The sequence below is a fragment of the Arachis duranensis genome, chromosome 10 (genome assembly GCF_000817695.3).
Source record: "Arachis duranensis cultivar V14167 chromosome 10, aradu.V14167.gnm2.J7QH, whole genome shotgun sequence".
Lineage (NCBI taxonomy): Eukaryota > Viridiplantae > Streptophyta > Magnoliopsida > Fabales > Fabaceae > Arachis > Arachis duranensis.
Window position 1 is genome coordinate 7,184,218 of NC_029781.3, and position 16,378 is coordinate 7,200,595.

A 16,378-nucleotide genomic window follows, 5' to 3' on the forward strand; every position below is an offset into this window, starting at 1 on the left:
GGAGGGAACCAGAAGAACCAAGATCTGATCTAAGAACTAGTGTCCAAAGATGAAAAATACAATAGCAAAAGGTCCTACTTATAGAAACTAGTAGCCTAAGGTGTACAAAGATGAGTAAATGACATAAAAATCCACTTCCGGGCCCACTTGGTGTGTGTTTGGGCTGAGCAATGAAGCATTTTTCGTGTAGAGACTCTTCTTGGAGTTAAACGCCAGCTTTGGTGCCAGTTTGGGCGTTTAACTCCCATTTGGGTGCCAGTTCCAGCGTTTAACGTTGGGATTTCTTGAGGTGACTTTGAACGCCGGTTTGGGCCATCAAATCTTGGGCAAAGTATGGACTATCATATATTTCTGGAACAATGCCAAAAAGCGTACAAATTATCCGCTCATCAATGACCATAGCTTGCTTCATACTAATAATCTCCGTGGGATCGACCCTTACTCGCGTAAGGTTTATTACTTGGACGACCCAGTGCACTTGCTGGTTAGTTGTGCGAAGTTGTGTAATGCCATGGTACTGAGCTACCAAGTTTTTGGGGTTCATGACTGGGGATTATGAGAGTTGTGAAAAGTATTGTTCACAATTTCGCGCACCAGTATGACATGTCATTAAACCTGATTATTAGTATATCTTCCTTATATCCCTATAAGTTGACACTTTCTTTTGCATTTTTGTTTATATTCAAAATTTTGAAGTCCCCCTGAGTGAATAGTCAGAAAAACAAATACTAATCATTTTCATTCATGGTTAGACCGCTAATGTGGTGAATGATTTGTTGTCTGATTTAGAAAGTTTGAATGAAGCATATGCATGTGGTATAGATACACAGAAGGCCATAGTTGAATCTTGCTCTACTATTCAAAGTCACCTTCCAACAAAACAGCTCCATATTTCACCTCCCACAACCAAGACTATTGACAAATTCATCCTGCTTTCATTGACCCAACAACTCAGTGCCATTCTATCCAGACACTTGCCACCAATCTGAACCTTAAGGCTCAGCTTTCTGATATTCTTCAGACCTTTTTAATTACACCACATCCTGAGATTATTGATCCTTTATTAGCTCGCTTGCGAAAGATTTATGAGGACCTTTACGTCAAATTTTTGGACTCTCAAGTAGCTATCTCATCATATCAACAATCAACTGAAACTTTTTCTAAGTTGAAACAAGATATCTCATCTTTTGAGATTGCTAAAACTATCCTGACTGCCCATATTGCAAAAGCTAAAGATCAGGCTTGTAAGAACCGGGATTTGTCACGTAAAACCATTTTGATAAAATAATAAATTTTAAGTGCCCGAGATGGATTCAAAATTTAGAAGTTTTAATTTGAAGATATAAAGGTGAAATTTGATTTAAATGAATTTTTTTGAGTCAGAAAATGTATTTTCTGTGAAAGACCGAGAACTGGTTCAGGTCTGTCTGGTACTATGTTTTGAGAAAAATAAGATTTAGAAAATTGGTTTATTGTTTTGAAAGGACAAAAATAATTTTAGAATTTAAAACCGGGCACAAATCTTAAAAGTTTTGGCCTAAAGTGGGCCAAACGAACCAAAAATGCTAACGAGTTGGACCGGGCCCAAGGTCCAACATATATAAGCTCACTAAATGAGCTTTGAACTCATTTCTCACCCTCCACAAAGAGAGCCACGCGGATTGAGAGAGGGGAAGTGGTGGTACTATTCATCATCACCTTCTAGAAGCCATAACTTTTGATCCAGAGCTCTGATTGATGAGCTGTTTGCAGCCACGCGAAGCTCTTGACAAGATCTTCCATTCTATCTAAGTTTTTCTGGTAAGAACTCAAAACTCCATCCCCAGTTTCCAGCCCTGGATTTTGCATATTTTTATGTTTGGTTTTTGAGTAGATTTTGTAGTTTTGCTTGTTTAGGTGATCTCTAGTAGCGGGTAATTATTGGATTTTACCACTAATCTCGTTGGGTAAGTTTGAGCTTTGGTGTTGATTGGAGTTAGTTGAGGCTTTGGATCAAGTTTGGTGGCTTCGTTTTGGTGTTTGGTGCATTTGGAAATTGGCCAAGGTATGGTTTCGGATTCCCTTATGTAATATATAATGTTTCTGGATACTTAGGCTAGAGGCCCATAGGATATGATTGAATTGGATATATGGTTATTTGTGATATATATAAGATGATGAGATTGAGATGAATGTATGTGTTAGGAGTATGAGGTGTGATGATTTTGGATGAGAAACATTGTTGATGTTGTTAAATAATCTTAATTATTGATGTATTTGTTGGTTGTATTGGATTAGTGTGGTTGATGGTGATTGTTGGGAATTATGGGTATTGATGAGTATTTATGGTAATTAGTTATATTAGTGAAAAGTAAGGATTATGAGAAATTAAGGTAATGAGTTAATGTAAAATGTTGTGGTGGTTTGGAATAAAGGATATTGATGATTATGATGTGTGATGATGTATGTTGATGATGATTTTTGGATATTGAACCTTGTGGTTGATGTTATGTTAAGGTGGGTGGATTATTGTTGATGTGTAATATTGTTGAGAGTTGTTGGTATTGTTGATATTTGATGATGAGTTGTGGAAATGGTATTGATGAATTGGAATGATTGATAAATAGCTACATTGATGTTGATAGTATGATGTTGGAGATTGATGTTGAAATTGATGATGATGATGGTTAGTAAGGGTATTATTAGGTATTTGATAGTGAGAATTGATGATCTTTATGTGTTGCTAAGTATGGATTGAAGGAAAGGTATATGAATATGGTTTAGGTACCTTGGGACTATTTTGAATATGGGATAAGTGATTTTGGATTGAGAGTTGGTTAAAATTGAGGTTTTAAGTTTTTTGGGTAAAAATGGATTTTTGGTGAACTTTGTCTGATCATAATTCCTGCCTCGGTTTTCAAAATTTGTTGAATTTGGTTTAGAATTAAAGATTATTGAAAACCCTTCGATTTGATATAAAGTTTGTAAAATTTGGAATTTTATAGAGGAAGTTATGATCATTCAAAGAGTCTTGTCGAAATCTGAAATTCTGCAGAGTTGCAGAAATTTGTGATTTCTGGTATGATTGTGCGCACGCACACACCAATGTGCATACGCACAGACCTGTGTGCACGCACAAGTTGAGAAGGGTCGTCTGTTGGAGGCGCTAGCACACCCTGTGCGAGTGAACAGACTTTACAAATTTTAGTACCTGTGCGCACACACACTTTCAAAATCTTCTTGGGCGTGCGTACGCACACATCCTGTTTCTCAAACTTAAACTTTGTTTTCAACTATTTCACCTTCCCAATAGGCTTGTAAGCTTCTGTGAAACCATTTTAAGACTTTTGGGCTTAATTTTGGGTATGAGGACTTGGGAAAGAACTTTAGAGATTTGGTTGATGTCATTTTGAAAAGTTAGCAAACGGAGGTTTAGGTTTCTGGCGTACTGAGGATGAGTTTGGTTGAGAGAGAAGAAGAGTAGTGAATTGGGTGATTGCAGATAATGAATTGAGACACTGATGAACTGATGCGTTTGGGACTAAAAGTATGAATTGATGATGGATGTGATGAGTTGAGGACTCAAAAAGGAATGAATGATCCTGAATGGATGTGGAGAGTGTACCAGGTACTATAATCTTGGAATGATAATGTTTGAAAGAGAGTATGCCAGACACTATATCCTTGGAATGTTAAGAGTTGATAATTGGAAGTGATTTGAGATGAGAAATGATGATGAGTAGAGGTTGATGGACTTGTGGATGTTGATAGTGAGTCAGGCACTATATCCTCGGAGCGATAGTGTTTGAAAGAGAGTGGGCCAGGCACTATATCATTGGAATGATTTGTGATGAGTTATGTGTAATTGTTGTTTTCCTTTTCTGCCGCAAGAGTGGGTCATGCACTATATCCTCAGAACGCTAGTGTGCCAGGCACTATATCCTCGGAACAAGAGCGGGCCAAGTGCTATATCCTCGGAAGTGGCAGAAAGGCGACATCCGAAAGGATGTGTCGGGTTGGCATTTATAGACCGACAAGTGATATCACGAGCCAATAGGACAGGCATTCATCATATGCATCTTTTATGTGCTTGTTTGCTTTGATTACTTGAGTTTGCCTAATTGTATAATATGCTTACTTTCTTCTTGAATTAATTGCGATATATGATTATTACCTATGTATTACTTGTTTGCATTAATTGTGTTTGTCTGGTGTTAAGGAGGTTAGGTAGGTGGTGGCGATGGGATCGCACGGAGGTTCGGGTGGCGAAGGTTGTGGGATACAGCGGTGAGACTAGTTCTAGTTAGAAATTCCCTAATTTAGATAACCTTGCTTATGGTTTATGGTTAAGTTCTTTATTTATTTATTTTACTCTAAGCTTGAATATCCATATGTGATGTGAAGTTCTAGGATTTCCTTCGGCGTTCCGGAGCCTTACATCTTACATCATTGGGAAATGTTATCATACTGAGAACCTCCAGTTCTCATTCCATAATTTGTTGTTATTTTTCAGATGCAAGTCGTAATCTACTTCGGTGAGATTGCAGACATGGTGACAGAGCGGAGTATGGTTCGTCCCTTCTTTATTTCTATTTTACTTTCGTCATAGTATTCTCTCACCTTTTTGTATATTTATCTTTATGGCCTTAGAGGCTTATTTGAGAGATAGGTTGTATAAGCTATTTTAATTCTAAAACTCTGTATCTTTCTATTTGTAACTAGTCGGCTTAAACTCCGCAAGCTGTGGCTAGTTCTCTATGATTATTATATTTTTATATTTATATATGTTTTATTCTCTTATACCTATACCTTGTATCTTATGCGTTAGCTTTGTGTGAACGTTTCACGCTTTTGTAATTTTGTCTTTGAGCTAAATTCTTTATCAGGCTTTTAGAATATATTATTTCCTTCTATATATAAATAAGTATAAGCCTTAGGACTGTCGTAACCTCTGATTAACCTTTACTTTACGGCTAGAGGTAAGGCTTAGGATAATTGGGGTATTACAGGGCTCATGAGTTATCTGAGAAGATTTGAGAATTGGAACAATAGCTAACTGTCAAGAGAGAGATAAAAGATAGGTTGGATGCTGCTTTGATAAAGAATGAAGGTCAATTTGCCAAAGCAAGCAGCATGCTTGATAGTAGCAATGCATCCTTACAGTCCCTTGAAGAGAAGATGATTTCTTCACATGAAGCTGCAAAAGAAGCCAGGAACTTCCAAACCGCTCTCCAAACTAAAGTTACTCATTTGAAAGAGATTTTTGAAGCTTAGTCTTGTATTTATTATGTGAACTTCTGTCATTTTAATATGTCCCTGCAATCTTTACTTTTTTTAACTTTAGAGTTTTTTTATTATTTGCTTTTATATGCACCCTATCTTTTTTTTGTAGACTGGTTGACACTTGCTATCTTAGGAAGTTATTATATTACTTCATACTAAACCAATTATTAATATCACAGTGACCTCTTTTATATTTCATTTGAGATGACCTCCATATCTGTCTATATCAGGTTGCACTGGTGCATGCCATCTCGTGTGCATTCACCTCAAGTGTTGTCAAAGTAAATCAAATGTGCATTTATTGACATGCTTCTAGCTTTACATATGTTTATTCACTAAACCTTTTGTTTCTATATGTTGGCATGTACTGTACCGCATTCAAAAAATGATAAGTTATTTTTTGTATTGACTCTTATTTTAAATTAATGTCTTGGATACATATTTGCCTCATAAACTTAATGCTTTACATTGTCAATGGAACTTGTAATTCATAGAAATCACATGGATATATTAGCTTTTACAAACTAAATTGCAAATATTAGTTAGCTCTTTATTTTAGCCCTTGACACTTCAACTTGACATTTTTGTATCCTTAAACATGTGGAATGTTTATCTCATGAATACATGGCCTATATACTTTCAAATACTTGGCATTTATTGAAGGAATTCTTCTTCCTGATCCGACTTTGATAATCTTATAGGCATTTCCAGAATAAATATTGTCAACCACATAAGGTCCTTCCCAAGTTGGAGACCACTTACCATAAGTTTTGACTTTTTTTTTTCTATAGGCAAAATTATTTTCCACACTAAATCTCCAACTGCAAATGTCTTTGCTTTAAGACGACGGTTGTATGATTTTGACCTAATCTCTTTTTATCAAATCACCTGCTCTAAAGCTCTCAACCTTTTGTCATCTAGTTCATTGAGCTCATCATACAAAGAATTCTAATAATCTACTACTGGTATCTCATCTTGTCTAGCCACCCTTATACTTTGCAAATTGATATCAATTGGCAACACTGCATCATGACCGTAAACTAACTTATACGGGGTGGTTCCAGTAGAACCTCTTGGAGAATTTCGGTAAGCCCAAAGAACTTGACTGAGAGTTTGGTGCCAATTTCTTGGCTGCCTTCCAATGTATTTTTTAATTAATGCAATCAAAATTTTATTTGCTACCTCCACTTGTCCATTTGCTTGGGCATAATATGGTGTAGAAGAAAGCATTTTTATATCCCTAGACTTGGCATATTTCATGACATTTTTTTCAATAAACATGGTTCCTTGATCAGTGGTAATAGATTGCAGAATCCCAAACCTATGCACAATATACTCCTCAATGAAGTCAATTATTTTATTGTGAGTCACCTCCTTTAAATGGACTGCCTCTACCCATTTAGAAAAATAATCAACACCAACCAAAATGAACTTATGACCCTTAGAAGAAGGTGGGTGAATCTGCTCAATCAGATCTAAAGCCCAACCTCTAAATGGTCATGGTTTAATTATAACATGCAATTTTGACGCTGGAATATGTTGAAGGCTTCCATGTTTTTGGCATTCCTCATAGGACCTAGCATAATTTATACAATCTATTTGAATAGTTGGCCAATACAATCTTCTCCTATTTATCACCTATTTTATTTTTTTCCTGTCCATCAACAGATTTCTTAAATAAGACATTATTCATTAGAACATAACTTTGAGCCCTATATTTAAGTTTTCTATCGACACTAAGACTTGAATTTTCTAGATATTCCACAATTGGTACTCTCCAATCTTTTGGGTCTAGTTTTTCTAATAACAACACTTCTCTTTCTCTCAAAGGCATAAATATGTCCTTTATCCTTACCAATTTTTCTAGTGTTGAGGACTTGATCTTATATCTTGAAGCAATTGGAGCTAATTCATTTGCTTCTTGATTTAACTCCCTTGGAACATGTCTTACAATGACATTCTCAAACTCGCTCAATAACTTTGTAGCCACATTGAAATACTTTCTTAAATTTTCACTAATACACCTATACTCAAGTGATACTTGACGGACTATAAGCTATGAATCTCCAAAATTTTCTACATTTTTAATTCCTCTTTCTAATAATAATTCCAGTCCCATTATTAACGCTTCACACTTTGCCTCATTATTGGAACATGAATAATTTAATTCAAAGAGGAATTTACTTGGCTCGTTACTTGGAGAAATAATTAAAATTCTTACATCAACACCACCCTTATGGCATGAACCGTCAAAATATATTTTTCAAGGCATCAAACCAACAAAACCTAATAAACTTTTATCAATGTCAATACAAGGATGGACAACCAAAAAATCAACTAGAACCTATCCCTTAACGGATCTTGCAGGAACAAAATGTAAAGAAGATTTCGTTAAGGCCAACATCCACTTTCCTAGTCTACCATGCAAAATTGGAGAAGACAACATATATTTAAGAACATTAAACTTAGAATTTACATAAAAATTCCTAGGAATTAAATAGTACTTAAGTTTTAAACAAGAAAAATATAAAGCTAAACAAAGTTTCTCAATTGGAGAATAACGACTCTCAACATCATTTAGCACACGACTTAGGTAATAAATTACTCTTTCATTGACATCCTCATCTTCTTGAGCCAGCATTCCACCAATTGTTACTTCAGAAGCTAACACGTAAAGTTTTAAAGGTGCTCCATGCCTTGGAGGTGTCATAATAGGAGGATCAGTCAAGTACTGCTTGATGTCGTCAAAAGTTTCTTGATGCTCTGCTTTTCACTAGAACTCTTCCTCTTTTTTCAACTTGATCAGAGGCGCAAAAACCTTAGTTTTCCCTAACAGATTGGAAATGAACCTTCTAAGGTAATTGACAATCCCTAAAAATTCTTGTAGTTATTTTTTGTTCGCTGGAGAAAGAGCCTTTAAGATAGTCTTTGTCTTGTTCTTGTCAATTTCAATCCCTTTTTTCTGTACCAAAAAATCAAGAAAATTTTCTGCACTCACTCCAAAAGCACATTTTAAGGAATTCATTTTTAATTTAGGCTTTCTCATTCTTTCAAATGCTTTTTTTTTATTTTTTAGATGCTCTTTTTTAGCATTTGATTTGACAACCACATCGTCAACATAAATTTTCATAAAATTTCCAAGAAAGTCATGAAAAATTTTATTCATTGCCCTTTGATAAGTTGCACCAGCGTTTTTGATCCCAAATGGCATCACAACCAATTCAAAAGTTCCTAAAGCACCTAAACACCTAAATTCAGTTTTTGACACATCTTCCTCAGCGATGTATATTTGATTATAACCTGAATATCCATCCATAAAACTTAAAATTTTATTACCAGGAGTAGAATCTATCAACATATTAGCTATAGGTATTAGATATTCATCTTTTGGTGTTGAAGAATTTAAATCTCTAAAATAAATGCAAACCCTTAATTTTCCATTCTTTTTCATGATAGGAACAACATTAGAAATTCAGTTGACATACCTTGCTGTTCTTATATACTTAGCCTTAAGAAGTCTTTCAAGCTCTTCTTTAATCTTCTGCATGACTTCAGGAGTAAATCTCCTTGGTAGCTGCTTGACAGGTTTGACATTGGCCTTCAATAGTAATTGATGCTCTACTAATTCACGACTCAAACCTGGCATTTCTTCATAATCTCATGCAAAAAAGACACAATATTCCTTTAATATATCTTCACCATTTCTTTTTTGACATCTTTAGGCAACATCTTGCTCACATATGTTGATCTAGGATGATCACCGTTACCAATATCTACCTCCTCCAAAAGATCCTACACCTCAACTTTTTTCACATTGTTAGTATATTTTTATCAAAACCTAAAATACCATCATCATATATACAATCATAAGGTACACTATCAATGCACTTTTCTCTGTCTACCATATAGGCTAACAGCCGAGCTAGTTGGCTCGTCAACCTCATCATCTAAGCCTCTCTTGAGGTCGTATCCGCCCCGGAGCCTTAGGGACCAAAATAAAACCATTCACGTCTATTTTGCACATCTCAATATTTTCAGGATTAAATGCATTGGTGTCAATCGTCAGCGGCTTGACTCTAGGATTATACATCCTAAACTCCACATGCATCTCATCATAGTAACAGGTACTATTGTCAGCAAGAACTTCTTCCACTCCTCTATCTTCATTTCAGAAAATCAAATTTTGATGTAAAGTGGATGGAATAGCACCCATTCTATGAAGCCAATCACATCCCAAAAGCAAGTTAAAACCAGCTTTAGATTGAACAACAACAAACAGAGTTGGCCTATTAACAGAAACAACCTCAATTGACAATAGAACCACACCTCTAACAAAAGAAGTCCTTCCATTAAAATCTGTCACCCCAATGCTACTTTTGATAAAATCCTTTTCAGTCTTTCCAAGCCTTTCCATCATTTTTTCAGGCATGAGATTGACAGCAACTCCCCCGTCAACCAAAATCTTATTGATTATCCTTCCATCAACATGAGCGTTGATATGCTGTGGACGCAAATGTTCCTTGTCATTTTCAGTAGGTTTCTTAAACAATCATCCACCACACATATTGTCATCTAGTAATAAGCATTCGCTTCCAGGAAAGACATCATAACAATCATCTTCTAATAATTCCACTTTTTGAATTTGACTATACTCCTCGGGGAGTATTGACACCGCAGCTATAGGTTGCTTAACACCAAATATCGCTTCTAAGTTGTCATCAAAATCAGTTTCCAAAATTATTAGTAATTAAATCTTCATCTTTTTCTCCTTGTTTTTAACCATTACCTTCATTCCAGCCAGATTTTTCTTTATATTTTTATTGCATTTAGGGTAAGTAGAAGAAATTTCTATTTTTGCATATTTAGCCATAGTTGGCAAAGGAGGAAAATCTGCTCCATGTCTCTTATATGGATCTAAAGGAACATACTCAGGTATATTCTCTTTTTGCTCAAAAGTTGTAAAAAGAGAATACTTTAGAATATTTTGACAATTTGGCTAAGGAGAATAACTAGGAACCTGCTGCATGTTACGATTATAACAAGAATAAATTGGTTTTAAGGAAATATGTATATTTTTTAGAATATATACACTACCTCTATCTTATGCATGATTCATGTTCCATAACTAGAACTCGTAGTACCTGGGTTTAAAAGGTCTAGGCCTCACCCACTTGGTTTTTCCTCTTGAGAAAGCAGTAGGTTGATTCTGCACATTTTTTACATTCTGGACCCATTTATTGTTTAAAATTTTGATGGGAAGAACACTTGTCTTTTGAGAAAATACATCGATTTTTCCATCAATCATGACTACAGTCTTCATCTTCTAGTTGACAGGTTTTATCCCAGCGTTGTTGACATACTTGTTCAAAGAAGTCTGACTGTGTTTTTTCTCAGCTATCTTTCGTTTTAGCTCATTAATTTCATTCTCTTTTTCAGCAATCTTCTTTTTCAACTCATCCTTTTCTTTCTCTTAAACTTTATATTTTTCAAACTCTTTTACAGTTTTATTGTCAAAAATAGCACTGCACTTTGGGCACATAGTGATGGTGCTGTCAGATTCTTTAATTCTTAACAAAAAATCTAACAAATTTTCACCAAGACGAGGATAAACTGCCTTTTTGTCTTGCTAAAAAATTCTTAGGTCTTTATCTTCATCTTGAGCACTAGTCATTGTAGCGTCAATTCCTACCATGTTGACCGACAAATTAAATGGCTCAAAATAATTTGAATCAGCAGCAAACGGTTTAGTGTCCACATTCATAATAGTGTTATCCTCAAACTTCAGCTTTTCCTCCTCAATGGCTTTTTGTATCAAATCCCTGAAACAGACGTAATTATTAGTGGTGTGTGAGAATACCTGATGAAACTTACAAAATTTTTATTCTTAATTTCATTAGCTGAAGGCATCTTTTTTCCTTCTAGTAAAATAAGCTGCTTATCTTTTAATAAAACTTCAAATATTTGATCTGCCCTAGAAATATCAAAAGAATAAGTCTTATTTTCAACTTTGGAATATGAAAAAAAAATTCTTTCTCTTTAATAGGCTTCAAAGACTTGCATACATAAGGAGGACCTCCATATAATTCAGCAATATAAACTTCTTTATCATCTGAATCACTATTATCGGAAAAACAATTAACATATGCAACCTTTTTAGAACCTTTTTTAAAATTTTCTTTTTCTTTCTTAATTTGCTCTATTTGTCTTACTCTCTCAGCTAACTGAAAAAGGTCTAAAGTATGTTGGTTAACAAATTTTTTTCTAACTCTAAATTCTAGTCCATTAGTAGCCATTTTGACAACTTCGGTTTTTGGGATCGGAGTAAAACACTTATTTCTCATGTTTCTAAACCGTGCCAAATAAGTGTCAATGGATTATCCCTCTGTATGTCTGATAGAGAATAAATCCGTAAGGCTAATTTTCAATTCACTTCGAAAAAATTGATTATGAAAATTTCTATATAACTGAGCCCAAGAATGAATGAATTTGATCTCAAGTTGGAGAACCACGTAAATGCATTTTTTGTTAAAGAAGAAGGAAAATATCTCATCTTGAGATATTCATTAGAAGCTGCTTCCCCAATTTCAACAGTATATCGAGTAATATGCTTTACTATTGACTCATTTTCTTCTCCAAAAAATTTTGTAAGGGATTTTAGATTTTTCTAACCTCTTGAAAGCTCTGCTTGTTTGGACACATTCAGGAAAAGCATACACGAAACATAGCCTATTTAAACAACCAACATTAAATCCCAAATGGTTTAAAAATTGTTCAACATTCCTAGCTAGATTATAATGCCCCTAAGTTTTTTTGCCTAAGTCTTTCCAACATATCATTAGCATTTTGACCATGTCTAAGCATATGAACGTCATAATTAGGAATTGCTCCACCATTTTAGTTGACATTATCAATCCCCAAACCATGGTTATCATTTTCTTCTAAATTTACCACAGTAGCAATTCTATTAACTTACCTATTTAATTGTTCGATTCTAGTGTTTGTATTTTTTAAAAGTGGATTTAAGACTGTCACCATTTGATGAGTTAACATGTTTACTAGATCATAGTGGCTTTCATCCATCTGTTGCCTAATATTTGCTAAAGATCCAACAGTTTGACTAAGTTGATTAACAGACATTGCTCTTGATATTTCAGGAAACACAGGCCTAGAGTTCTCTACCCTAGTAACAGTGGGTGTAGTAGAATTAGATGCATTGTTATTTCCTATGTTAATAGCATGTAAAAAATTTTGTTATGATATATGTGAACCTGACACCCCAGAAATAGGTACATTTGACATGCCATATGGATTCTGGTAAAGAGAATTTTGAAAAATTGAGTAGAGAGGCATAGGCAATCCTTGTATCACCATGGGGGGACATACCCCGATGGCAAGCCATAAGGCGGCCACCCCACCCACGGTATTTATGTGAGTTGCATTTAACCCTGGATGGGCATGACCAACGCCATCATGCCTCACTGACAGTAAGGTAGGCTCTGCTTTTGAAATCATGAGAGAATTCCCGGACTCATTTCCTCCAGTCTTATCGCTGGAAGTAGAAGAAGATGCTACAGATGTATTTGACATGTCAACTGACGCTGATTTTTTGGTCTCTGGAAACACAATCTTCCCACTAGGTAACCACATGTAAATTCAAAACTCCTGATTTTTTCTTTTGACAAACTACAATCTATTGACAATGTCTCACTAGGCGTGCCAATTTATTTTACTCAAATGTTGTTTATGTTTAAAAGAAAATGTGGGTATCTCAATGTCGCAATTGTAATATCAAATAAAATTAAAACAAATGAAAGTAACAAATAAACACATAAATGCAAGGTACTGGAGGCAAAGTAAATTGTAGAAATTAAAATAAATAAGAAATTAAAGAGAAGATGAAGAAAGAAACACAAACGTAAAAGAGAAGAATATGTAAAGAGAAGAATACATAAAAGTAGAGAAAATTTATTAATAGAAACTGAAAAAAGCAAATTATAAGTGTTTGAGTTCAAAGGAATTACTTAAGATTCCCAATTTTACTCTGTGATGCCAAGGGACTAAGAGTGTTTTAGGTTTCTAAGTATTTTCCAAAAGAATTAAACTCCCTACAATGTGTTTCTAAAGCGTTATTTATAGACTAAGCTAATGCCAACTAATGGTTACCCTTTGTACATCATTTTCGGAGAATTTGAATTGCATCCGTAACTGTTTTTGCACTCCTTACTTGATATCGATTCAAAAAATCTAAATAAATAAACAAACTGTCAAATGACTTAATTTTAATTAAAATAAATATAGATATTATATACAAAAACATCACCATATGACTAATTATTTCTTTTTCATCATTTTCTTATAAAAATAATATTTTTGTCTAACACTAGGTCTGATCCCAAGTAATATCAAGTTGCAGGTAGTCAATCGACACTTGCGCAGACTAAGCTCATGACCTGCTTAGGACAAACATGCATCATATTATTTATCGCATATTCTCTGTGATTGTGTTCTATATTTATTCTCTATTACTGTGTTATGTGACTTGTCTTACTTGCTTGTTATTACTGCTTGCTTGCTTTGGTAGACTATAACATTAGATATAAACAGACTGAGACTATAACCTTAAAGTCGGACTAGTACGTATATCTGTGACTCTCCTGATATACAGATTTACCCTAGGCCCGATATACGATCTTTTTCCTCCATTGGTATCCTGTTGGAAAATCCGTAGATTCTCACTCCCTTTCTCTAACTGTTCTTACAGATGCAATTGATGTTGAAGTACATTGTCTTGCTAGAGTTGTTTCCTTGCGGAGACCATGTAGTGGAGATACAATTATCTGAGGCGAGATTTGTATTCGCGTCAGATGAAAACTCTAACTAACCCTATCGTTTTCACTCTTTACTATTTTTTTGGACTTTAATTCACCATATGAGTTTTCTCTTGTTGAGCCACACCCAGATGTTTCTCAACATCTACCCTCACCTCAGCCAAAATTTTCACCAAAATCTCATCTAGAATGATAAGGAAAAAAAAAAGGAACCAAAGACACAACGAAAATGAAAAATTAAGATAAAATAATATTTGGATAGTGTTTTTCTACTAAAATGATAAGAAAAAAAGAGGAACAAAAGACACAATGAAAATGAAAAGATTAAGTTAAAAGGATAGTTGGATACTATTTTTCTACTAGACATCTAAGAAATGTATTCTTAGCGACCTAGGTCACCGATGGATTTTTTCTACTAAATCTTCAAAAAACTTGTCATTGACAACTTCGATCAAAGGAATAAAATTGTAATAACCAACACTAAGAGTTACCTTTAGGTTGGATCGTTCAATTTTTTCCTGCAACAAGTAAAGCAATCACTCACCTCATTATTTGAATACATAAAATTTGTGCATCATAGACACCATAAAATTTATTCATAAAAAACTATTCAAATTTCTCATAAAAATGTTTAAATAGTTTTCTAATAGATAAGCCTTAATATAGGTCAAATCTTCCTAGAATAAAATTATAAAAGTTGAAATTAAATAAAAGATATTACTTTAAAATTAACTGTAACTAATTTAAATTAGATAATATTTGATTTTAAACTCCTAAAAGTATTACTAAACAAATTAAAAATAAAATCTTTTGAGAAATTCTATCAACAAATCAAATTTAAATATAGTTAAATAAATTTGAATTTTAGTGACTCTTTGGTTCTTGTTGTCCTCACTTAACTTATTGAGCTTTACCATTTTTTTTTTGTGGCTAACAAAATTTATACATTTCTTCATCTATGAATAATTTCAAGTCAATACAATTGCTTTTGAAATATACTCTTGGTCTCTTTGATTTTTAATATTAATACAACATAATTCTTTTAGTAATCAAATTCTTTGAGCATGACAAAATTATTATTTTCCCCCTTATTTCTAGAATGATGAAATTTTTTTTTAAAAATTTGACTTTGTTTATAATGTAAATCTAAAAAATTTACAAATGAATTGAATTTTTATTTTTATTTATTTTAAATTAAATAAAAACTAAATTTAGAATAAAATAAATTGTAATTTTTATCGTAACATAAACGATTATCTTAATTTGAACTTCTAATATATTTACCATCCACAATGTTAAATGATGAATACTTTAAAAAATACTAAAATTTATTATTCTTTTAACTATCATTTTTAAGCAAAACCTAATTTTTTTAGTTTAATGATCTAGTAATATACTTCTAAGTTTTAACACATTTAAATTTTAAACATTATTAACAATAAAAAAATAATAAAAATATTTGAACAACCACTAATAAAATAAAAACACACTACACTTTTAAATTACACACTTAAATCTTAATATTAGAATAACCATTTGTATACCGAGTAAAATGAACATTCGATATATCTATTGTTCACATTATTTAATATTTTCATTGTCTATCTATACTTTTTCATTGTATAATCACTTTCTTTTAATAATTAAAATGAAAAATAAACGAATAAGAAACAGCTGAACCAACATTGGCTGAAAATCAAACCAACTCACCTTACCGTGTCTTCTTTTATCTTCTCTTATCTATCACCTTCTGCCTATAAATCCGTATAGTACCCAAAGAACGATTTTCACCAGTACGCCAATCAGCTACACACAAATACATATATACAATAATTAATAATGGATAGTGCTGCTGGAGAGTTCAACGTGAGTGTGACCAATGAAGAGGTGGTAGCAGCGGTTCTACCAACTCAAGAACACTGGCTACCACTCTCTAACCTCGATCTACTCCTTCCTCCGGTAGACGTTGGAGTCTTCTTCTGCTACAAGAACAACAACACAATGGTGATGAATAGCTTTGCATCCATGGTGGGGTGTTTGAAGAAATCGCTCTCTCAAGCTCTTGTGTCTTACTATGCATTTGCCGGCGAAGTGGTGGCCAACACGGCGGGTGAACCCGAGTTGCTATGCAACAACCGTGGAGTTGATTTTGTTGAAGCTGTCGCAGACATTGAGCTTCAGTGTCTCAATTTGTTCAATCCTGATGTCTCCATTGAAGGGAAGCTTGTTCCCAAGAAGAAGCGTGGCGTGTTTGTGGTCCAGGTAATAATAATACAAGATTACTAAAA

The 16,378-nt window shown here is 33.9% G+C and overlaps 1 protein-coding gene across 2 annotated transcripts in view; it reads left to right on the plus strand.

Annotated features, from left to right (window-relative positions):
- Positions 1–15,899: 15,899 nt before the first annotated feature.
- LOC107468857 (coniferyl alcohol acyltransferase-like) overlaps positions 15,900–16,378 on the plus strand; it is an 8,817-nt gene continuing 8,338 nt past the window's right edge. For both annotated transcript variants that reach the window (XM_052255803.1, XM_016088231.3), the window contains exon 1: positions 15,900–16,352. In XM_052255803.1, the coding sequence (XP_052111763.1) occupies positions 15,930–16,352 (423 nt within the window). In that variant the 5' untranslated portion in view covers positions 15,900–15,929. The remainder of the gene's footprint in view (positions 16,353–16,378) is intronic.